Below are 26,283 nucleotides of genomic sequence, written 5' to 3'. Positions count from 1 at the left end.
AACAAATAAGAGCATTGATTTAGTTTTATCAATTGCAAATACTATTTTTGTTGCCATACTTTTTTTCAAATAACAACAAAATACCTTACAGCAATGTATGTATATGAAGTTGTACAGAAGCAATAAACTGAAAAAATAAAGTCTCTGAACATACAAATACCTAACACTAATATTTTATGCCACTACCTAAAGCAATGTAACTGGAAATTTTGAAACATCTGATAAAAAGTTTCTCCTGCCCTCCCAGTTAGGTGGCATGCATACCTATAGGGCCCAAAAAGAAGCATGTAATAACGTGACTGTTGTTTTACAATACCAGTTTACAAATAAAAAACATATTTTGCTGTCAGCAAGAGCTGCTAGTATTATATTTAAGATAAATACTACAGAAGAGTCAAGCACAAAGCTAATACTTTTTAAAAAAATACATATTGTATGCACAGAAAATCCAAGGAAAGACTTATACATTGATGTATATGAAAGAGAGAGAATTTCTTTTAAGATGTGATGTTCATAAAACTTCCCGCTATAGGTGCGCATACACTTGGTATTTGTCATTTTTTCGTCAGGTAGAACCTGTGAAGCACAAATGTGCCTTGCAATTCTTTGGTATCATACAAACAGTAACTGAAGCACTTCACACTTTGGTTTCCATTCAGCTATTCACTTCATATATGCTGGACTCTTGAGAAAGAGAGAATCAGTTGTGAGCTATGGATCTATGATATATAGGTAACATTTTTATAAAATTCAAGCTTGAATGCCTAGGTACACAAATATCCACAATGAAATCTCCAAATATATAATTACTTGAGGATTAACACCTGCTACCCAAGAATGCAGTAAGAGAGAGACCCTGTAACAGTGAATTTATTGCCACTGGAGTAGACTCAATGGATTGCTAGTTACAGTGTTCATTTTTACCATCACAAATTTAATCAACCTTAACATTTACTTGTACAAAGAAAAAGTCCCTGACCAACTAGCTAATCCTGGGGTTGACCTAGGATTAGCAGGCACTTTATGAAAGAGGCTTTGAAACAGTATTGTCTTTCTTTCAGAGCAGTTTAGCTTTGTTAGGTAGCGACAAAGAAGAGGGAAAAACTAATAGAAGCCCATAGGCTGGAATGTGAAAATCTTGCGCCTTTAATTATGAAAGCCTTTGGATAGCATGCAACAGCCTCTGCTTGCCAATGTGGCATCCCACTACATGCAGTACTTCAGACAGTATCTAAGAAAGTAGAAATCATAAATCCATTATTAAAATCGCATTTCCAAAAGCAATACTTTAGAATCAGCTTTATTAAACATCTGATTAGACCCAAATATTCATTCTAGAACACCAACAATCAGTGGCTCTACAGACTTCAGTTAGAAATTGTAAAGAATGCAAAGTACTAGAAATTTAAGAGATAGGTTTTCTTCAAACAGGAAGCCAGGGAACAGGACAAAAGGCTGAATACATTTGGAAAATAATGCATTACAGTCTTCAGAGGACATCAAGTCAGATAAAGAAAAACAAACATACATATGAAATATACTGGGAAAATTTAAGTGTATAATATGCAAGCAAATCTTTGCTGCTCTCTCACAGCAAAGCTCACCTAAAAATCCTACCTGCACAGATTTCAGGATTCTGAGTCTTAGATTTTTAATAAACCCCAAATCTCTTTTGATTCATTTTACTTTTGTATCAAAACGCTAAATAAGCAGCAGAAAGTTTCATTGTATTTTTGATAGAATAGCACAAAAATTTCAACAGAAAACATGCACCACTATGCTCCTTAATAAGAAACAGTATTTTGAAGTTCTTTAAAAGGTGTATCCTAAGAGCCATTTGGCATTAGTGTCACACACTCAAGCTCTGAAAGAAAAATATACCTTGGAAAAAAAAAACCCCAATGGAACCCCGCCCAAACTGTTGCATTCCTCAGCAATTAGATAAGACAATTCTCACACCGATATCATTTGGCCCACCCTCCCCCCTTAGCTCAGATAATACATTTATCATCAGACATATGCTAAATGCTTCACAGACAAATTAAGTCAACAAGACCATATTTTTCTCTCCAACATTTTCCTCCATTGCATAGAGTTTCCTCTTGTTTTTCCAAAGGAAGTTCAAGCTCCAATTTTAAATTTTCATACTTCAGTAAACCCTCAAAACTGTGTACAATTGTTCTCTTAAAGGGTTTGGGCAAGCTGTCTCCCATCTAACTACCAAAACTATAGCCTGTCATCTTATATGCCACCCTCTATCTGAAGGAACTTCTTCCTTCATGTACAGCAATCACTCCTCAGCCTTCAAATTTGTTTACTAAAGTGTACTTTTTCTTCCTGCAAAATTTTTCCATTTAAATAGTAGTTTTCTGTAAGATTTTCCTGTTATATCAAGCTTACTTTGAGACCCAAGGAGCTGTGCCTCAATTGTTTCTCCTGAGTACAGAAATGCAAACTGCCTGGGTTAGGAATCAAATTTCCGTCTCTTCTTTCAGTGCCAAGCACACGCTTGACAGCAAATCAATAGTGTATTCTGAAATTTTATTAGAATATTAGGCAGTCTTCTAATACATAAGTATGACAAGTTATGCAAGATAAATAGGATACAAAGAATTTCAAATTTACCTTGACTATGTTCTAATGCTAAGTACATAGTCTCTTCTTTGTAATTTTCAAGTAATTTATAAATTGATTTTTTAACATGCAATTGTATTTGGGAAAAAAAGAAGAAAAACATACTCATCATCTGGGGTTAGCTGCACAGGTTCGCTGGTGAACTGTGTATCAAAGTTATCCAAACCATAATCGTCTGTGATCTGAGGCTGAAATGGAGGGGTTGCTTGCTTCTTTTCCAGCTAAGAAAAAAATATAATGGAAGAAGGGAAAAATTAAAATATTGAATATTTACAAACTCCCCTAAGAACATCAGCATACGTTGGCTCTAGAGTACATGCACAGAAAAGTCAGTATAGTTGAGTTCAATATTGGTGGAAGATATAAACATGTTCAATACAATCTGACAGCAAGTTTTAAACTAGCAGATTTTAACACTAAATGGTACATGCTCATCCTGTTTATCATATTGCTGTATTTCAAATACAAAAACTTCAAAAATTATCACAAATCAATAAAAGTTCATAGAAAAAGCTGTTTCCCAAGTCTCTTGCCCTGTATATTAAGAAAAAACATTGTTGCTATATACATCTGGCTCAACAGTTTTTAAACTGAGAACGTACTCCAGAAGCTTTCCATTCAAGCCAAGATGCTTTGCCAGAATATAACTCACTTTTCCCTTTTATAAGCGCCTCTAAAGCTGCCTCTTGTAAAGGCAGCCTCTTAGATTATGTCAAATCAACGTAACCAGGCTTATTTTTTAATGTTAATACCAGCACAGAACAAAAAAGTAAGCAATATTTACATCCCAATCAATCAGTAGCCACATGGGTAAGCATTCATTAGGAGCAAAGTAGTGCTAATCAACAAAATAGCTAAAGCAGCCCAGAATTTTATTCTGCAATTAAAATTTAACCATGAATACATTTACATACAGTATTTCCTGCTACAGGAACTGGAAACCCGTATTTATCTTCCTCACCAGGGATAGTCAATGAAACATGGGAAATATTTTTTTGACTCAAATAATGCTGTTGTAGTCATTAAGAACCTTTTCTCATTTGCATGTTCAACAGCATCTATAGTTTTCTGATTAAGGCAAATCCCTACTATCCTCCAGAGTTATTAGATCACTTTTATCACAGGTTTGAGTGATACAGGAGCTGATGACAGATTCAATGTTACTATTTATTTAAACCACTACCCATGGCAGTTCCAAAAAGGTGCAAGAAGAACTCCGCCTTTTTAGGCTTATTTTAAAGCCGTCATAGTTCCAGGCCCGGCAGAAAATCACAGATAAGAGTTTTAGCTTGTGGAAGCCTGAGCAACTGACCCAGCTGATATACTGGAAACCAGTATAACAAAACCAGTCAATAATCATGCTTTGAGATTTTGCATTACCAGCTAAGTTCTTAGCAGCTAAATCACTTTTTACCACAAATGACAAGTAACACTACTATGTTTTCTACGTGTTACATCTATCATGTTACTGAGTCTCCCCGTTGAAATATTACAGGATAGGAAGTATCTTAAATTACAATAAACCAATGGAGCTCTTATAGAATTTACTATGAATTTTTCAAATGGATTTATACTTGTCACATTTGTCCTGAAGTTGTTAATTATACACTACTCACTTTTGTGAAAAGAATCCTCTTCATCATGACTTGCAATTTCACACTGCACCCTAATATAAATACTGTCTAACAAGCCAAAGAAAGCTCTCTTCTGCTTCATAAAGAGAAAGAGGAAAAAAAAAATCTCAAGTGCAACATACTACTTCAATTGATGCTTAAACTCACTGGTTGCAAATCAGCATCCATACAGTCTGGGTAACATTCAGACTATTCTTTTACATACTAAGCAGACCATGCAACAGCCAGGTGATAGGAATGGCTCAATTCCTTCACACAAGCAAACAAGCTAGTTCAAAGCACTGTATTTTGGAAAATCAATAACAGGTAAACAATACTGCTTAACATCAAAGACAGGAACTTAAAAACATTGTGAACTGAACCACATTGATAACATGCAATGAGAATAGCTAATTTTTCAAATACTTTTTAGTCTAACTAGAAATTCACAGCACTTCAAAGACATTACATTGCTTAACATCATATGATTTTAGTTACGTTTGTTCTACAAACATCTGTGTGTTTTATGGAAAGATGATTGACCAAATACTGATGTCCATAGTTGTCAATATGCTAAGGTAATGCCTTTTACTAAAAATATGTAATTCAGGGATGGAACGTGACAAAGGTAACAAGGAATGTATTAATGTTAGAGAATTATGTATGAAAAAGCATAACATTTTAGAAAGTGTAAACGGTACCCCTATGCATTTCTAAGGCCTCACTAATTAAAATAGTAAGAAAACCAAAATATCTGTGTGCTGCAGTAAGCAATGACAGAAAAATAGAACTAAAACCAATTAATAGTATCTTTCATTCTATAAACAAGATCCTCACACCTACACATTGATGAAAGGTATGGCACAATGGGCAAATTGGCCATTAAGAAATCTTATTAGCTCAATAAGTAAAGAATCATTATATTCACTAAGCATTAAATAAGAAAATGTCATACACTGAAGTCTAAAATTAGCTCACAAATTGACATTAAAAATTCATAGAACCACAGAATATCTCAAGCTGAAGGGGAACCATAAGGATCATCGAGTCCAAAATTACAAGCAACTGATTAAGTTTTCGTGAATACTCCAGATTTACTCAATATTGCAAGGGCATTTGGTCTGAGAAAACCTGTTTCTTTAAAGAGGATACTGCAATGACTTTGGACGCTCACCTGGATTGGACTGAAATTAGTACTTTAGAAATAAGCAACTCTGAGTTCTGACCTTAGCTTTCCCAAATGCCATGCAATACTGACCACACCACTTCCAGAGTTCTCTCACATCCAACATCCTGTATCTCCTCCACCTCCTCTCCCACAATCACACATCCATCTCTCTGCCTTTTTATTATTTTTTTTTTCCTCCAGGCTACTCAAAAAATACAGGTTGTTGACTACCAACCAATACAAGTGTCCTGATCAGACAGCTGCTTTTGAGAGACAGAACAGATAAAAGCTGAATTCCTCTGTCTTCCCCCACTAGGGAACTAAATCAGTCTCACCTACCAGGATGCTCATTTGCACATAGACCAGAAGATAGTACCTTTGAGATCTACCTGCCTTCAAAATAAGCAAAACTGATGAAACAGCTCAAAACTTATTAGGGTTGTTGGCAAACAAACAGTACAGTGTGGAAGTCCCTCTTCCTTCACTATTATATTAAAAATACTATTGCTGTAACACAAGCATTTGAAGGGAGTTACATTAAACCTTTCAAAGGGAGGCTCTATCTGATTTAATGGAATCAAGACTAGTTTTAACCTACAGAAAAGTCATAGAAGCTTGACCAATTTCCCTTTCACAATCTACAATCTTTCTTTTACAGCTCAATATATAATACTCAGAAAGTATCACTGGAAGTTTAGTTCCCAAATCACATACAACTACATCATATATTCCAAGCAGTAAGACGTACGCATCAATACAGTAAAAGGCAGGAAGATAAATCAAACATTTTCAACTTGCCATTCAAAAGGCTTAATTAAAAGAATTTTAAAATGGCTAAATCCTACAAACCAACTGGCTTATATATTTACTTTCATATCAATGAACTCCCAGATGTAAATATGAAGTCTTAAGAATTTGGAGGATCAGGCAAAATTGCAACACATGGACCTTGGGAGTACTGTGAGAAACATTAAGATTACCTGGAAAATTCACCTTGTCTCCAAAATGTCAATGCTTATTATTTCTTTTTTAAATATTTGATTGAATCTCCTAACTTATCTATTAAAATATTCTGCCATTGAGTCTCATGCTCCAAAATTATTGTAGGACCAGGTTTTGGCACTTCTTGTTAGCCACACAGACTGAGAAAACAGTTTCATTAGAAACCCAACTTCAAAAGGATAACCAGCATGTTAGTTACGGAGGAAGGCATGGCAAGTTATTCAACTGGCAATTAAATATACCACCTCAATGAAGATGCCAGCATATACTGTCTCATAAAATGTGCTTTTTTATCAACTGTAGTTTTACTTTTTTACAATTATTTATAGATGCTAGTAAATTTTGTATATTTTGTGAAAAGAACACAATCCTTGCAGCAACACTTAAAGAGCTGTTATTGAACTTTAAAGAAAGTGAATATTTGGCCTCAGATTGCCAATGTAGCAATTGCTATAACCTTAACTATGTTATATGTGATAACCATGTATTTTTACAATTCTTCTACTTATGGCCACCTAAAACGCCAATTCTGCAAAACGTTTGTTTAATTGGTCTGCTGCATTCATACAAAGCTCCTTTAATCTAAGGAGGCACTGACTACACACACCCATCTTGAACCCGTAAATAGATTCAAGTCATTACTCTGCCCGTAGAAGAAAACAATAAAAAAATTTCTGAGATAATAACACAAAAAAAATTGTGAGGATCCATTTTTTTCAGCATTGGCACATATATTTCTTCACATCCTTTCTGAATAATGATTATAACATGCTTGTCCATATTGCTATTTCAGAATGGAGCTTTCAAGCTATATTCTTTGCTTCCATAGTTGTTTGAAATGGTCTTACAAAACACTAGGGATTTCTTATGTACGATACAGTTAGGCATCTGTTTTTCCCATTTAACATTACTGAATTAAACATTAATTAGAAGAACAAAAGAAAACAGAAGGTAAATAAATCCAGGCTTCCAATATTAAGAGAGTGTGCTTGTCACTATTGTATATTTTTTTTGTTCAGTGGGTCAACTACAGCAGAAATTACAGGACCTTAAACAGGATCAGCATCTTGTTGTGACAGGCTTTGTGAAGAAGAATCTCAGAGCTATATCAGAACAGAGGTACAAAACTTCTCACTTGGATCCCCTTGCAATAGTGAGGGTGTATGCTGGGGCAGAACTGAAGGTAACACAGCAAACAGAAGGAAGGATAGCTGTAAATTCTAGGTAACAGAATCACTCAGAGGCAACTGTGAATGCATTATGTAAGTTATGACAGGTGATGTTCCTATTCCTGCTGGAAAGAATCCTTTGGTCAGATCCTAAAGGGACAAAGATGCCATAGCAAGTTTATTTTTCTCCCCTCCCTCAAAAAAAAAAAAAAAAAATTAAAAAAATCAGCGTGGCTTAAAGATACAAACACAAATCTCAGCCAGAATACTTGTGTAACAGAGTTTACACTGTAATATTAATGATGCTCAAAACATCCAGATAGGCTGTAGACCATTTCACAAATAATACTGCCTCTCCAAAAACAAGAGCTTAGCCTTCACTGATAACAGCAAGTCAGACTATGTAATTGCTACGCTTAATAACTTTAACTTGAAGACCCTTATTAAATTCCTTGAAAATTCTGTATAAAACTAAAATTCAACCTACTGCAAAATTGTTTTAATATGTATGGGCAGAAAAGATGTTCTCAGGGAGAACGAGGCTAAGATTTCAAATTATGTTACATAACTCATTCACTGCTAATAATTTTCATTTTGCTAATGATACCAACAGGCATGCAATTGATAAAGAATAAATTGCTAGTTATTTCAGAATGAAATTCTGGTTAAATGAATTCTTCCTGCCTTCTCTGAATTGTGGAAGGGCTTTTTGTGGGTTTTTTTTTAATCATAGGAAGTGTAATCCACTTACATTCCCCCTGTTATATTAAGGAATTTATCACCACAGGAGTTTGTACTTAAAAGCTGTGGTTAAAATACAGGATGGTACAGAATTTTCTGACCATTATTTTTGATCTATACATCCATACAATCTGTATCAACGCTCATGCTACAGGGCATAAAATTGACCACTACATAAATCAGAAGGAAGTTAGTTATCTGTATGAGAAACATTGTAGGCTAGGAGCATTTGGAACCATTTTTACCTTCCTCTGAAGCTTCTGGTATTGGCTTTGATAGAGACAGGCTATCAGACTTGATCATTATTCTGATCTGTTATGGCCTACGTGGTATATACAGTTTGGGTTAGCCTTGCTGGCCACTGGAGGTCACCGTTCCTCTAGAGAAACATCAGATACAAAATCAACATTCAAAACTCCCTTTGGAAGAGACCTAACGACACTAATGGAAAATTGAAAATCACAATTTGTTTTCATGCAATGCATCCTCAGTGATAGCAGTAATAAATGACAAAGCGACAAGCCTGTTTTAATATGTGGTTTTGTATGGAGACTGAAATTCCTTACAAAGTTTTGTTTTCACAGATTTCATTTAAAAATTAGAAGTACATTAATCAGGCTATTAGCCAACCACTACATGCCCTTTGCTGGGAAAGAAGCAGATAGTCTTCTCTCTCTGTTTCACCATCTTTTGAAATACTAAACGCTAGATAGTATTTAGTACCATTTGTAATTTATTTTTTGAAACATCATTTGGTATCTGCTCATGCAAAAGCAAAGCCCAGCTTTCTGTTAATGTCAATTACTGTGAAGTTGCCAGTAAGGTGAGATCCATTTTAAAGAAATGGTAGCTCTGCAGTTTGCACTGTCTCTTTTTGCATTGTTTGTTTGCATTCTCTTCTACTGATTAGAGAGTAAAGTCTCATCAGCCATGCTGTACATAAGTTTTTCTTCTGAGATTTAAACAAATCACACCACACTGTTTAGGTTTCCAATTCACTTTCTACACTACTATTTCCAGCAATCTACCAGCAATTTCCAGACTTTTTTTTTTTACTTTTGAGCCATATACGGCAAGCTAAAGCCCCCTAAAAAAAAAAAAAAAAAAAAATCCTATGGATACACATCCTCTCTGTCCCCCGCCCCCCTTTAATACATTAGTGAATTTCCAACACAGACTCAGGTTAAAACTTCCCACTTGGACATCTGTCTCACCAAGTTACAATATTTACTTTGGCTTATGGAAAGTACTAACTTTTCTGCAGTGAGAAATTTAACATTTTCCTGGTGACATACTTACCCTTCTTTGGTCCCAGTAAGAAAGTAACAGAATTCCACAAATGACATGGAATAGTCTGTTCAGACTACAGGAAACTCAGTAACAAATTCAGAGATCAGGAGGGTCATCTGGTATCACTGAGAATTAACAAGTTACACAGCTAGATCATTTGATAATCTCTCTTCTGATTTGAGAAAGGAAACGTACATACTATTTGCAATTCAGACCTCAACACTGTTTCAATAAAACTTCCATTATGCTTTCTCCTTTTGAAGTACGTATCTATGTTGCTACAAAACTAGAGTGATTAATCTGTGCCAGCATGCATGTAGGATATGTGCTTTATTATTCAGGGTGCCTAGGGAGAAAGAAAACTCTTGGGAGAATCTAGCCCTTCAATCTGTAGGGAAGTAACAGGGATTTTCCTGGATAAATTTCAGAAAAGGCTGAACTCCTGTGCTCCCTTATCTAGGCTATTTTTTTCCTATAGATCCAAATCATACAAATCATCCATCAAATTTCCTTTCAAGAAACGGTATCTGCTTCAGTGTGGCCAAACAAATTTGGAACTTGTGCGAAAGCACTTCCAGAATAGAATGAAGCAGCAAACAGTGGTTTTTCGCTGCAGACATAAAAGACTTCGTGACAAGAAGGTGGAGCAATTTCATACTTTTCTGCAGAGGATAAAAAACTAACTCACTACTCCTTTAAGTAATGATGGGAAAATATCACAAGCAGAATCACCCCATTTGCATGATTTTTACAGTTGTGAAAAGACATTCCGTAAAATGTATACAAGATATACAGCTTGCATAGGTTTTAACCATGATTAAATTTAAAATAGCTCCAAAACCTTCTGACAAGCCACCTCAATTAGGGATATTTTTAGTTCACTATCTCACTTCATTCCTGACTTGAATTCCATCCTTATGGTATTCACATGTGGATCACATTCATCATATCCTATTCGCAATTACAACAAATTCAGTAAAATACATTTTTACAGTGATTGATGGTACTTAAAACTTAAACCATCTGCTTAACTGCAGTTCAGTGTTTTATTGTCCACTAAACCAAAAGATAGGAGATTAAAATGATGTTGTTTAACTTCAGTAAAAAGCCAAAGTTGGAATGACAACTAGATTTCCAAATAGAGTAATATAGGGCGATAGTAATTACATTTCAAAAGCCCTCAAAGCTGTAAGAAAATGTTATGTTTATGATGAGTGAATTTAAACAATTTTGTTGTAATAAAAATATCATGTATGTTTTGTCAGAATTCCTGTAGAAAGAAATGAATGACCATTTTTCTTTCTGATCCCTTACTGCAGAGTCCATCATGGATCACTGCCCAAGATTAAAGAGTCAACTCTGATTTCTCTGGTTCCCTAGTTAGTATGGTGGTGGTATGTTTTCAAAGGCTTATAGTACTAACAGTAAAAAAGGCTGAAAATAATTAGAAAATAAGAAAAAACATTTTTGATCATAACTGGAATTGCATTTTTAAGATTTGTCTGGAAAGACCTCCATGATCTTTGAATTTGATAAACTGATCCAAAAACTGCCCTCCCTCCCTCAGAAGTACAAGTACAGATTTTTTTGGTCCAGCCTTCTGAGTCTAGAAGTAGCAGTCTTAAGGTAATAGATGATGGTCAATTATTATCCAAGAGCAGCTCTGATGCAAAAAGCCTTGCTCCCTTTTCTCGATTTGCTCTTGACCAGAGACTGTTCTTCCTGTGAATTCTCATGGTGTACTCAACTTTCTCTCTGGCTCCAGCTCCTCTGGATGGAACACACCGAAAAGAGGGATCTTCTACACCAAGATCTGCAAATCCTCTTAAAGATCTTGCAGGTTCTTCACACTCCTTTAGTTGTATCTGGCTAACGCTGATTAGTATTCAATTTCGTTAATATAATTTTGAAGACTTTTTCTGAAGAAGGTTCTCCAGCTACAATGAGGAATACACTACGCCTATCATGCCTATGAAGTTCAACTGCATTTTGCAGAGGCCTCTGTGTTGCTGCATACCAGTAACATACTTGAGCTATCAAGTCCATATGTCATTCACGTGTTCTACCCAGAACATGCCAAGTAAGATGGGCAAATTGTACATCTCCCAGAAAAATCCTTTCACCACCATTCAATGTAAGATTTTTCTTAATCGTCCTGGTCATTCTTATATAAATTGTCACTTTTGAGATAAAATTATTCAAAACATAAACAGTAGCTTTCGCCCATTTAAAACAGAAGTTTATACAAACTGTATCGGTTCCCAAACTCTTAATTTGATACATTTTATAGGTCAGTTTCATAGGAAAAAAGGGAAGGCTTCTGTGTTTCAAAACAACACTAACAACAAAATCCAAATTTACACAAATACCAAAATTGCTTACTCAAAACAGAAATGAGTTATTACAGTAACATTTTCTGTAATAATTAACAAAAGAACTCTACAAATTCAACTACGTTAAATGGTATTGGAGAGAAATGTCAAAATACCCTAGTAATACACATTACAAGCCAGGCAACAGACACCAATATAATTAGTGCTCTGCATTTAAAAATAGAAGTCCATAAATAATTCAGCCATTTAAGTTTTCTCTAACTTGGTAGATTACACATGGGATTGAAAAATTCCCACACAGATGCTTACTGCTGCAATACAAAAGTTACCACAATATATTTACTTCTCTTCCTGAGGAATAGCATTTGTGTGCAGAGGAGACTTATTTCTGATATATCATAGGTCATAAATAAAAATTGCAATTGTAATTTAGATCTTAAGACTCAGATTTCTAGTTTAATGTTCTACAGAGTTGCAGAGGACATAACACTGTAATAAGTAATACTGGCAATTTAGGAATATAAGTATAGAAGTATGGGAAAGCTACTGATCATATTTAGCAGGAAGGGAAACTTATGCCATATTACCTGCAACACTTCTATACAGAGTAAATAACTTCAACTAGCCCTTAACCCTAAAGTTTTACCACCACAGCACTGGAGACAAAAAAAAAAAAATCTGTCACTTAGTCAACTTTGTAGTAGCACAGACAGCAAAGTTCTAATTCTAAAATTCATATTCAGTTAAAAAAAAAAAAGCCAAAACTACAATCTCCACAACCTAACTTAAAAAAACAGGTAAGCATAATGTAAGTGAAAAGTAGCCACCACTGACAAAAATTATTACTTATATTACCAACATGGGTAGGAAACCTGGTTGTAGGGCCAGGACATGTCATTATGCTTGGCACAGAGTAAACAACGAAAAAGGTGATCAATCACAGAAAAATCTTGCATTCCAGGATTAAGACAAAAGCGTGATGAGTACAGATGGAGATGTGAGGAAATCACAAAACTATAACTGGGTAGGGAATCTCAACACATCAACATCCCATCAGTTATCAGGTCTTAGAAAGCATCATGAAATGAACAGTTGTAAGGAAGATAAAATTAGCTCCTCCCAAACAAGAATGGCAACATGAAAGAAACAGCAAAATGAATATTTAAAAATTGAAGTAGGGTGGTAAGATTGTCATTATGAGTCAGTCGTAGCTATGCATTAACATTTCAACAGCAAGGCATTCAACTAGATGTTAAACATCTGACTGCCTCTTTTATGTTGTACTCAATAAAGCATGAAAGCACTCTTAAATAAACTATATAGTGAACTTGCAGCCTTTAACTTGAGAAAATGAGTAAAAAAATACATTGGTACAGCTCTAGAAAAAACCTTACTGCTTCTGTACACAGGTAACAGTAGCCATGGCTTCGTAGTTCTTTTTCCAGAATATAATGGATAAATACCATAAAACCAGGCACTAGGATAAGAACAGACTTCAGGTACTGAAATAATCATAAAAAGGTTGTGTTGGTACTTCCCTGAATGCTGTTAAGCCATCCTTTATGCAGAGTGAGTAATCTAAAATGTTCTTAGCTGTGCCACACACAACGCAGATGACTAACACTAGGGAAAAAAGTTTATGGTACATGTGTTCACTTTACCATTATTTATTTTTCCATTTAACTCAAGCTTCACACAGAAAAAAATTTTAGTCAGCATTAGACTCTTGTTTCCTTGTGTTTCAACACGAAAAGATTTGGAAAAACTTTTAAGTCAGAATTTTTTACTCATCACCTGCATTTCAAAGAAATTTCCAATAAGTAAAAAAGCTTTCCAAATATTTTTTTCATTTTCTCCTGAATGTATTTCCCAACACTGTAGTAGAAATTTAGCTTAATATTTATATGATATTTTAGATCCTTCTGAGCAACAGTCCTTATCATATCACAAAACAGCACAACCACCTAAATCTTTCCATTAGTTTTTTTAAACAGATATTTAATACCAAAGCTTTCAGCCAAAAAAAAAAAAGTTAAAAAAAATCAAAATTCAAATCAGCATAAACATTGACCAAGTACCACCAATTGCAATTAAGAGTTTCTTAGACAAATAAACAAAATACAAATCCAACCGTCTTCCCTCTTTCCCTCTCTCCCAAAAAACTGCAAAACAGAACAGAAACCCTGCAGTACACGATGCTTATGCTCTACCACAAACTCAAGCAAGTTGCAATATAGCATCACTAGGTAGCCAACATTAAAAAAAATTAACACTTTGGCTTAAGGGAGAATACAAAACAAGGGATGTCTGACAAAATTAAAGACAGCCTTCATTACATGAATAATTTTCTAAACACCAGGTATTTTAAAACACTGGCTCCTTATGTAGCAAATGTCTTCTCTGAAGAATGTTAACAATGAAGGTCTGAACAGCAGGCTTCAAAGTAAAAATATAATCATGCAGTTTTCTGTCCTCCTCTGAACCTCCTTCATGTTATTACAGGCACTGCTGCCTGCCTATTTCTACACTTCCTGTAGACTTCCCAGGACTATGAAAATATTATGTGCGTATTTTTTCACTGTTCAACTAGATATTAAAAAGAGTAATGCTGATAAGTCAGTGTTCCTGACGTAATTGTTTTATTGCTCAAGTGTCAATAAATGTAACAATGCCATTTCTGTAAGAGTTTTCCACAATGAAGACAGAAGAAGGCACAACTATCAAGTAACAGAAGCTTTTAAAAAACCTACAATTTCAATAATATTTTATGCTTGCAAAACCACTGAAATGCAAGTCATCTACTCCACCATGAACTAAAAAATTCCCTCACACCAGCTGTAATAAAGAAAACTTGAAAGCAATAATCAGAGAATCATTTAAGGTAACCACACTGCTTTCAAGCCACACCCTTAAAAAACAAAAGACCTGATCCTACTCACTCATGTTACTAAACCCCGTTACCTATTACTACCTGAATAATCCTACTGATCTTCAATATTATATTGTTTGTAGATTCAGTCTTGTGTTTGTTTTGGGTTTGGGTTTTTTTGGTGGGTTTTTTTGTTATTTTTTCCTGATGTACTACAAATAGATTACAAATGCTTCCTGTATCTGAAGTACCTCATCTTCCATGGCTGTATCTAAACTGGTTTAATAACACTTTACCCAGTCTGTTGGCTGTGTTAATCAACTACTAACCTTCCTGTCAAGGCAGAAAGGTTTCTAATCAGCAAAAGAAATGAAGTACTGGAATAGCATTCCAATAGGCTGTCTTTGCTCGTCCACACTTCCTTGTTCAGCGGAGCTTGAAATGTTTACTAATAGGACTATATGAAATGACCACCCAGAATAGCAAGGCATTGAATTCTGATACTGCAAATCAATGCAGTCCTTCACACTACAATTGCAGGTACCTTGCGTGCATGCTGGATAAATTTTATAGCAGCAGAACCCACTGCACGAGTTTGCAGAATCTATAAATAGAAACCAAGAAATAAATGGTTCCACCAACACTGTAATATGTTTTTTTAAAATTCATCATATATTTTAAAAATTATACCCACAAGTTGTAACCATTCTTAGAGTTAGGAAGCAAGCCAGATTTTTGGTCATGAAATAAAGCTTGTTTCCATTATGGTCATGAAAGAAAGCTTGTTTCTCCATCACCTGGAAAAAGCAAAATAGCTTTTACATTCATGGAATTGAATGTCACTGTTTTTAATGGAGTTATTACATACACGCGCAATTAATAAACTGAAAGAATCTATTCCTTTTGAACACGTAAAGACAGAAGTAATTATTTTTACCAGATCCCAGTCTATGCTGCGGAAAAATGTATGAGACTTGATATCAGAAAATCCTGTCTGCGGCTGACAACCAAGCCTTTCTTTGGGATCCTGCAGAAAACACAGAAACTCCTATTACATACTTTAAGCCAGTTACAGTCCATGTTTGTCAAAAGCCCACATACATGACTTCACCATTCCCTATGATTATGCAAACTGATGCTAAGATAAACATATTATGGCTATCAAGGGATTATTTTTTCTAATTAAGTTTGTTTGAAATTTCATTTTTAAATTATATTTTACAACTTCCTAAAATAATAAAAGATTTATTTAGTAACATATAATTCATACCCTTCTTTTCTCCATTAGAAATCATAATGGTTCTACAGATTTCAAGCAGCTTAATTAAATGAGTAATAAGTATTACAGAAGAGTTTATAAACAAACCAATAGTTTGTTTTTTTAACTAGGTGCAGGCTTTTAAATCAAGTATGTGCTGTGGAATTCCCTCAGTAAATTGGCAACTAAGAAATGGGCTTTTTTTAACATATAGGATACCAAGGTTTTATAGATTTTTCTCAATCGTAAGCAGATTAACTTCTTAACTGTATTGCTTTCAACAGGAAGCTCTGACTTCCAGAACTTAGATGCTAAAAATAAGAGAATGTTATTTACCTTGTTTAAAAATCCTTTTAACACATGGGAAGCCTTGACAGAAAGAAACCTTGGAATCCGGATTGGCTTCTCAAGAATAACTGTTACAGGTTTAAAAACAGCAATATTGTTTTTTGTTTTATGACATTGACCATGATTTCAATACAAACACTGTATTATTTAAATAGGTTACCATCTGGAAAATGGGAAGATACGGTAATTATTTAAAATAATGCAAACAAAAGGAGCTACAGTAATTCAAGGCACTGTTATACCAACATTTCAAGATTTCCTAAAAGAAATGTTAGCTTCATTATCTTTTTTCTATCGTCCATAGTACAAACAGGGAATAAAACTTTTTCCAGTGTCCTCAGTATATGGAAAAGTAGGCTCTTCAAGATGACCATGGCAGATTCTGTTACATAATTGCAGTAACTAGTTTAAAAAATGGTTCTGCATATTAGGGAGTAGACAACTTTGCAATTCCCCAAACTGTTACAGAGTTTCTGTTGTAATAAATACAACCAGTATTACTACTTTTGTTTAGACACTTTCATACATTTACTACTCCTGAAGGGTAAAACTGTTACAAAAAGTTATATAAATTTCAACAGCAGTAAAAAAAAAAAAAAAAAAAAAAAAATTAAAATTAAGAGCAAAACTATAGGTTGATACATTTCTGTCAAGAAAGATCCTCCTAGCATCTCACGTAACACTGAATTTTAAAATTCATACTTGGTCTGTGGACTTCCTTCTAACAAAGATACCATTCCATACAATTTCTGGCTGTTATTTCTGAACTGTGGACATTTTTACAAAATATTTTATTGTCTCTAGAAGGCTTCCTAATTCCAGACCATTTTATCTGAGTTCAACAAAACATATTCCTGGAATAAAGAACTGGAAATATTGAGGTCCTTTTATCTACAGTAGATATACAGGCAGCTATGGGATAACAATGAAAAAGAAAAACCTAACTGTCCTACTGGAATTGCTAATTTTCATTATTTCTCCCCCAAAAATGAAAAAAAAAAAAAAAAAAAAATCAAAATGACTAATACCTTGGAAGAGGTAATCTTCAGTGTTCATGTCTGGATTGTCAGTAATAATGTCAAATGGAGACCTTCCTGCCATCATTTCAAACATCAACACACCGAGAGCCCACCAGTCCACACTGAACCCTGTAAATATGTGCAGAGCAGATTTTCAGCCAGGAATCCTTGAATTTAGGTCTTATCTCTCATAAATGAAGATTAACGGCCTGGTTCTACTAAGTACTGAAATTCTCTACCTCCACTGAAGCCACACACTTCATGACTTACACTATCACTGGATGAGACTTGAGAGTTTTCTGAACTGGGATTACAAACGTAATCTGTATAGGGGTTTGCAGGTGTCTGCCAGACAGCAATGCTTCAATGAAAATTCAGTGTATTTAAGCTGAAAATTTTCAGTGTGGTTCTTTTTTGTTGTTGTTGTTTGTTTTAAAAGTTGAACATTTTAGTATCTTGTAACTAAGTGACAGATTCAACCTATTGATCAGATCAGTTCAAACAACAACACTGGTTAAAAAGACTATTATACTTTTGACTTCTGCGTGAGCAATAACTTTGTTATAGCATTCTATAACCTTGTCTGGAAGACATCAGTAGCTGGGATGTCAAGCTCTTCAAGGAATGGACTTGATTTTGCTACAGTATCATTTAATAGTTATTTTTCAGGCAAAGTATGATTTAAAAGAAGTTGAAACGAGTGATTGCAAGAGAAAAACAAAAATAACCTTATTTCAGAAAAAAATTAAACTGTACAATATGCAATTTTCTCACGGCAAAAAAATGTGGAAATCTAAAGATAATTGTATTTGAACCAACCTACAACTAGACCTTTGCTTTGTGATTTATTATAACTACAAATTGTATAGTCACAGCTTACCATATTCTTCTCCTCTGAGGATCTCTGGTGCAATATAATTTGGTGTCCCACAGAAAGTGCTTGTAGTGTCACCAGGGCCCAAACCTTCCTACATGCATAAATCATTTCATAAATTAAAAGCTGACCTCCTTTTCCAGGAACTTCCCTTAATTAGACTTATAAAGGTAAGTTACGTAGGGAGTCTAAAGACTGTCCTTTCAAAAAAGGCAATGCTAGAGAAAAATAAATACTCACAGTGGTCAAAGCTGGCTTATGACCTTACAGCTTATCTTCAGCAAACTAACTGATTAATACTCAGCCACAACACATTTTTAACAACATCTTGTTCAGTATTTACAGATACATTTAAAAAAAAATTCATATTACAACCAATTTGGAAGTCCTTTTCAAACAGATGTTGGGAAAAAACCTTCTATTTTTAGGAATGAAGGAATCAAACTTTTACATAACTGCTACATTCCAAGTGAAGCCCCACAACCTGTGCACTTTGATAGTGGAGAAACGTTCTAGTCCAGCATTCTTAGAAATTGGTGCAATATCTATTCTATGGAGGGAATGAGACAAGCTTTCCTCATTACATCATCATAACATGCTTTAACCATGTTCTGAAATAAGCTAAATAAAAATTAGTATTATACTTGGACTTTTAAGAATCAACACAATGCCAATTGCAATTCTGGCTTCAGAAACTTATTCTCACCAAGAAATAGACTGAACTCTAGTCCCATTTCACATACTAGCCAGAAACAGTGTGGCGATAACAAGAAGACTTGAGGTCAAATCAACAGCTCTCAGGGGATAGCAGAATTCTTGTCAGCTTTCAACCACTTCACTCATGTCTGGCATTCCAACTTTACACATGTAAGTTTTAAATTTAGAATTTTCTATACTCATTTTCTATTGATATTTTCGTGCTTTCCTCTGCATCACGTTAAGGACATGCTACACGTTACCACGTGCTTTGAAAGCAATGCTTTCTAAATTGTCTCTCAGTGCCAAAGACTGCAGCCTAAGAACTGAGATACTAGAGAGTCCGTGTTGGTTAACTACCTGTACAGTCCAGCCACAGAGAATGACAAATGCAATTCATGTTCACAGAGCCTCAGTTACTAAGAGATGGAAAAGACCCTTTTAAAAATGTACTTGTCTTAAAGATAAGTTTTCTAACTTGGGTCACATAGGAAACAGATAAAGGAAATGAACTTGGCCAACAGATCAAACTTCTTTTGTCCCCCAAAATGATCAACGTAACTTGAAATACACAAAGCAAAAAGTTACAAATGCGGCTCTATTCTTCAACAGTCATTTTTCAAAATAAAGTTCCTATTCCACAACCAAATTCTCGGCTCAGTAACGCTAGCATTAAGGGAAGAATAAATTTTCTCAGTTTTCTCTTATTATCACTGGATGCAGTATTTGACTTAAAAGCATAATCAGAGAAATATACTACTGAATGACAAAGTGACAAAAGAAAGGTGAGAAAAAGCCTACCTTGCACATGCCATAGTCTGTTAATTTGATATGACCCTCTGCATCTAAAAGAACATTGTCTAGTTTTAAATCTCTGTAGATTATGCCTCTTTCATGTAGGAAGTTTAGAGCAATACAAATTTCAGCAGCATAAAACCTGAAATTAAAAAGGAGAAAATTCATATTAGCATTAAGATTGTACAAAAGCTGGTGCAATTAAAAAACTCTGTTCTTAAAACACCACTTTACAGTCAGCTTTTATATCTCAACAGTACACCAAAACCAAGCTATGTTTATTCATAAGGACACTGATCTTTTCTATTGTAAAACCATTCCTTAAATGAAATACAGGAATATTTTTTTTCATTCTACTAATTAAGAAAACATTTATTGTTTATCCTACAGAATCTTTTCTGAAAATTCCAAGTATGACATAGAAGATCTGTATTTTCAGCTTAAGAGTTACAATGAGACTTTGTGTAGCGCAAAGCCACGCAAAATATATTTTTTCATCTTCTCCTACCAACGCTATATTAATTCACTGTAAGACTAAAATAAGTAGAATAGTTACATCTTCTATCAACAGATCAAAGAAGCATTACCTAAATATGAAGCAATAAACAAAAGTAGATAGGAATAACTGTTACTACTTATCAAACATTTGCTTTCTTTAAAAAAAAAAAAAAACCAAAAAAAACCAAAAACCAAACCAAAAAAAAACCAAAACACACCCCCCAATATATCATTAAAAAAAATAATTAACATTTCCTCCCAGAGCAGTAAATTCTAAACTTAAGAATCAACCTTTTGTTCTTTCTTTGCTATTCATATTCTTCTATGGAATAAAGTTTGGGAAGCATTTCATACAACATTAAACAACTACAACAGAAGAAAACCACTGTGTTAGTAAAATACCTTGCATGTTCTTCAGGAAGTTTCCTTTGCCGTTGCATATGAAACATAAGATCTCCCCCATTTACATACTCTATGACAAGAAACAATCTGAAAGTATATAATACAATTAATGGATTCCAAGGAAACTCTCAAGAAAAACTATTCTTATCTTTCCAATTTGAGCCATTTTCACTTCCACTCTTGAACTCGACTTATAAAATTTCTTATAGTTACAGAAACCAAGAGAAAAAATAGAGTACTTATTTGATCCATATTATGTAGGATCACATCCTTTATTTAAATGCCAGACTAAATGTTAAGGAGAGGCAACTGCATACAACAGGCTACTATTTGGTGTGAAACCTGCAGAACTATTTAAACAGTATAGAAGACAATAGCATTTGCCTAACATAATGAGGTACTTGCTCAGCAATAGATGTAAAAAAAAAAAAAAAACCCCCAAACCCAAACCCACAACCCTAAGCATATAATGATATAGACTTCCTTAAAAACTACTAAGATGGCAAAATCATGGAGATGTGCTAGAAGATGACACATGGCAAAAATGAAAGTTTACCCAGAAAAGGTAAAATTGTCATTCATTTGAAAAAGTCATAACAACAACAACAAAGTTACATGACTATCTCTTATTCAAAGATGTTAATTCTTTTGACTTTTATGGAACAAAACTCCACGGCATAAAATTTGCTCAGTGAGTTCACTGCTTCGAATAAGAACATCTGATTGACTGAAAAAAAAAGTAAGACTACCTGAAACAATGCTGTTAAAATAAAGGTTTTAAGATTAAAAAATACTTTAAAAGATGCATCAGTTTAAATTCAGACCTTTCTTATTAAATCTGACATTTACCCTGATGTAATAATTAAATTGTTACTCTGCTTAACTAAATATTGTTCTTTTCTAATAGCCAAGTTACAGCATTAAATCTGAAGAGCTTTGTAGATGAAGTGTAGTTTATATACACCTAAGTCAACAAGGTTTCTGCATGGGCAAAATCTGAAAATTCTCATTTGTATTTTTTATATAGTTTTGCCAATAAAAGGTCACCACAGTAAAAAAATTACTTCATCGTTAACAATAATTAATGAGTATCTGGCAATATTACAGAGATCAGTAAGTTTTGTAGGATTTGTGATATTAGTTAAATATATAACTATGAAGCTTGCTGTTTGTGCTGTTTCAGCTCCTGAAAAGCTCAAACAGACTATTGAAAGCAGGATGACATGAGTCACTTACGTAACCCAAATTTACTTTAAAAAAAAATAAAATACAAGTTTAATCTGAATAGCATGACACAATAATCTTTTTTCCAATTAAAGTTACATGACCTAGCATATTATTAACATACACATACAAAATTATTTCTATTAAACCCCATGATCATCCCTGAACTCCTCCTGATACACTGTTAAGAAACATACTGTCACTCCTAGAAGGGAAAAAAAAAGTTCTGTTTTATTTGTATAGACAGACTGAGACTAAAGAATTTGAGGACTGAAACTCCATTCTCCTATGTCCATTATTTATAAGAGATGAAAACTAAATTCAGTGAGCTAGCAGGACAGATAATGAAATCCCATCCTCCCTTGACTTTGCCAACACCTTTATCTGTAGAAAAACATGAATTAAAAGAAAGTGTAACCGACCCACTTCTGTTATTCTCTATGCAGCATATTCACTAAATGGAAGACCTGGGCACAGAAAGGCTGCAGTGTCAAGGCTTATTAGTTCCTCTGTAGAACAAGTTTTTGAAACAGTCTTCTCAAAACAAACAGGAGAAAAGTCAGTAGGGGAAAGAAATATAGGTGGAATCAGCCATATCAAAAAACCTTCTATTACAGTTTGCAGGAAAGATTTCATCCTTGGGAAAGTATGATGCCAAGGTCAGGGAGACCTACAGGATAGAAACACGCTGAGTGAGAGTTTCTTATGAAGGTTGCAGCTGTCCCAGGAGGCAGTAGTTCCTTATACACCTAATATTCCAGGAGCTGAAAACTCCTTTCCATATATCCACACAATGGAAAACATTCTATTTGGTAAACACATGCTCCAGTCTCTCAGACCATTCTAATTAGTAACAATTAAAGAAGAATTCTACCCCTCCACCCTTCCTTTGAAAAGGGATTCTTCATTTGAAACAAAGTATTAGAAACTTAAAAGGTAAACCAGGAAACAACCCAGCTTGCAACTCTTTCAGTGGCCCTCCCACAAGAATATAAAAACTAAACTAAAATTAATTAAACAATAAATAAAATAGATAACAATGCCATTAGTATTTTATTACAGCATTCCTGATATTTTTTGCTTCCAACTTTCCTATCCTATCTAGGAGCTTCCAATGTTATATCACCATTCAAAACCTGCAATCTAAAGTTCCTTGTGTCAAGTCATGTTCAAGCACTTAAGTAAGTCGATACTGGTAGTCCTTGCTGGTTTTAGAAGGATTTACTCAAACACCAATGGTTTTGCAGGATGGAGATTTCAGACTGTTAGCATCTTGGAAGACACTTATCTGGCAATTCTGGGCAAGCCCAAGACACATATTTTATTACAATAATAAAACAAGCATCACTAATACCTGAAAATGTAAACAGCTACATTCAGTATCAAGTAGCATCTTTAAGTACACATTTCTTTTATCTTCAAAAATTTATTTAAAATTCTATTTAAAAGAAAGGACATGTTCTTTTGCAACTTCCCCATCCCCCCTTAGTACACTTATACACAAACTGTTGTCATATTACAACTTGTTTTCTTTGGGCCAGTTAACACAATCCAGTGTTGATGAATTTATTTACTTGAAATCAGTTTCGTGCTTCTCTTGTATAATGAGGTCGTAATTGTGATTTTATAACATTACAGCTATAACCAAATTTTGAATTCATGACATTATGGCTATATCCATGGCAAATGGCTGAAGTTATAAACAAAAAATTACAGTTTCACTGCAAGGAGAAGCCAGGCTGCAAAAACAGGACTCCTAAAGATACAACAGGAATACAGTCAAAGCTTTGACTACATTCAGCTTTTTTTTTTTTCTATTTCTGCTCCTCGACTATGTCAGCATAACTACCAAAGTGGCATGCAAAAGATCTTTCTATTGCTGACTTCAGCCTTTTTCTTGTTTCCAGTATTTATATGAAACCTCATTCTCAATACTTCACCCTGCCTGACCACTTGAATTTCTATATTAGATGTTCACTACTACTTAGTGTTTGGTGAAAAGATGTTTATGAATGCTGTTTTAACTTAAAGGGCCTTTCACAAGTTTGTTAGTTGTCTGAAGACTTTTTTTTCCTGTCTGGAAGACAAAGTTCTTTTGGTCAAATCCTTAGTCACCTTTGGAGATCATTCCTACTCCCTGCTCCAAAATACTCCCTAGTACATGTACCTTCAGAATGCTCTTCGTACAGCTTCTTTACTTCCTTTATCTTAGCTATGTTTTCCCTGCTAGGAAAATGCTATTTCCTATGACTATAACCATTAAGGGGTTGAAAGTTTGGGGACTGAAGAAATGGTACAGTGCATAGTGTCATATTTTATAAGTTGATAATACACACTGTAATGAACAGGTGATTATTCTTAAGGATAAGTGACTAGATAATCCATGAAAACCTCTTAAAACCGTTTGCACTCTACACTGCACGCCATTCAAGGAAGTCAGATAGAATGACTTTTATCTCCTGATTATGATACATATGGCACCAGACATAAAAGCGTAACAGTAAACAGGTGCCTGTGAAAACAAAAGACCCCAAACCACAAAACCCCACACATCCAAACTCCCCAGTGACATACATAAGCATGGGCATGACAGTTCCTGATTTTCTTCATATTCCAATTGCAAACTAAGAAGCGGATTGTGCACACAAGGACAAAAAAAATTAGTATTTCAAAGTAGCTAAGAGTTTATTAAGCACTTTTTCAAATCAAATCACGTACTTCATCAATATGTGCTAAGGGCTCATAAGCCTCATAGGTAAAAAATATTTCATACACATGTAGGTTTTTAAGTTATTATTAAAAGCTGTTATTACTGAGCAGGCCAACTCTTACGCTATTTTGAAGAACAGAGAACTACAGTTTGGCCCTCCGAGAACGAGTTTGGCCCTCCCCAGTAGAATCAGGTATTATAAACTATCTCTTACAAACTATCTCTGTTTTACCCCACCACCATCCTCCTACTCCTGAAGCCACACAGCCTGTGCTCAGGAAGACAGCGCGCAGTTCCTCCTCTTTCTCATGCATCTTATCCCTTCAGATCTGGGCCTCGAAAACCCTGCCCTTCTTCTCCAAGCCATATTGGCTAAGCTACACTGCTAGAACTCGCTTTGTTGTAGTAGTGAATCCCTGACGATATTAATGCTTCCTTCCAAAAATTACTGACTATGTGATGGCAGTGGTTATGTTTGCTTTATGAGAAGCAGTTAGTACAATGATCAAGATTTTCAAAACAAAATAATTTCAGATCTTTCTTACCGACTTGTTGTTTGAAAGCATGAATGTAAACCAACTAGGAATGGGTTACTGGATGCCTGTTCAAACACATGTTTCTCTGTCTGTACCCAATCAATATCCTGAAATAGAGTAATTGAACAATCAGAACTCCTGCTGGATAACCACTGCGGGTATTCCCAGAAAAGAAACTGTGAACATCTATGCTCCCTTACATAATACCGTCATTGTTACATATGTTCTTCAGAAAGACAAAACCCCCTAAAATCTGGAGGAAGTTATAAAACCATTCAATTATATATTCAGAAGTTTCTTAACCATTTAGTAAGGTCTGCACAAAATTTAAGCCATTTAAAAACATCATACATCTGCAATATTTGATACACAGCTCATACTGCTTCATAGAAATAAATTCAATTATCTTAGATAAAAGATCCTAGGGCTGCTGAAGCAACTCATGCCAGTAACACAAGCAATTTGAATATCCAATTTTTAAAAGGTTCAAGTAAACTGAACTTCATTTTGAGCTTCAGATGAGAAAATGAATTCAATGAAACTACCAAAACCCAATTATGATTAGTTTGTCCAACCAAAATCATTCTTAAAAGTATCACAGACTACCTTTAATACTTCAACAGGGAAAAGTCCCGAATAGCCAGTGCAATACCATGTAATAAAAACCTATCAAAATTTGAATGATACTGGCATAGTACTGCAAGATTCAAACCTTACAGACAACTGTGTTTAGCAGTAGATATTCACTCTTCATGCAATACACCAATCACGTTCCACCCCGCAAACACTCAGCATCCTGCCAATAAACTAGAAATATGATTGTTCTAAAAATTCTCTATTTCCAACAGATACTTCCAGCTTCCCAACCAATCTAGAGACAACAAAGACAGATACTCAGAGACCAGACCTTCATGTCAAGGATAGTTAGTGAAACTGAAGTCTCAAAGGAAATCAAGAAATTTCACCATCAAATTAAATCTGTTAGGTTTTACATTTCGACACTCCTGAAGATACAACACCTTGGAAGGTTAAACCTGGGTCCAAACACAAGCCCCAAATCCCATTTTTAATAAAACAATGAACATGCTCACTTCTTTTTGGTTT

General features: G+C 34.6%; 1 protein-coding gene across 2 annotated transcripts in view; it reads right to left on the bottom strand.

The window, feature by feature from the left end:
- PRKCZ (protein kinase C, zeta) overlaps positions 1–26,283 on the bottom strand; it is a 66,743-nt gene that overhangs the window by 516 nt on the left and 39,944 nt on the right. For both annotated transcript variants that reach the window (XM_010577462.1, XM_010577463.1), the window contains exons 10-17: positions 25,189–25,286; positions 20,710–20,796; positions 19,816–19,951; positions 18,325–18,412; positions 17,454–17,573; positions 16,414–16,493; positions 15,757–15,846; positions 2,740–2,855 (exon numbers count right to left, since the gene is read on the bottom strand). In XM_010577462.1, the coding sequence (XP_010575764.1) occupies positions 2,740–2,855; positions 15,757–15,846; positions 16,414–16,493; positions 17,454–17,573; positions 18,325–18,412; positions 19,816–19,951; positions 20,710–20,796; positions 25,189–25,286 (815 nt within the window). The remainder of the gene's footprint in view (positions 1–2,739; positions 2,856–15,756; positions 15,847–16,413; positions 16,494–17,453; positions 17,574–18,324; positions 18,413–19,815; positions 19,952–20,709; positions 20,797–25,188; positions 25,287–26,283) is intronic.

The sequence above is a fragment of the Haliaeetus leucocephalus genome, unplaced genomic scaffold (genome assembly GCF_000737465.1).
Source record: "Haliaeetus leucocephalus isolate CR32 unplaced genomic scaffold, Haliaeetus_leucocephalus-4.0 Scaffold556, whole genome shotgun sequence".
NCBI lineage: Eukaryota > Metazoa > Chordata > Aves > Accipitriformes > Accipitridae > Haliaeetus > Haliaeetus leucocephalus.
This window is presented reverse-complemented; position numbering and strand designations above follow the sequence as displayed.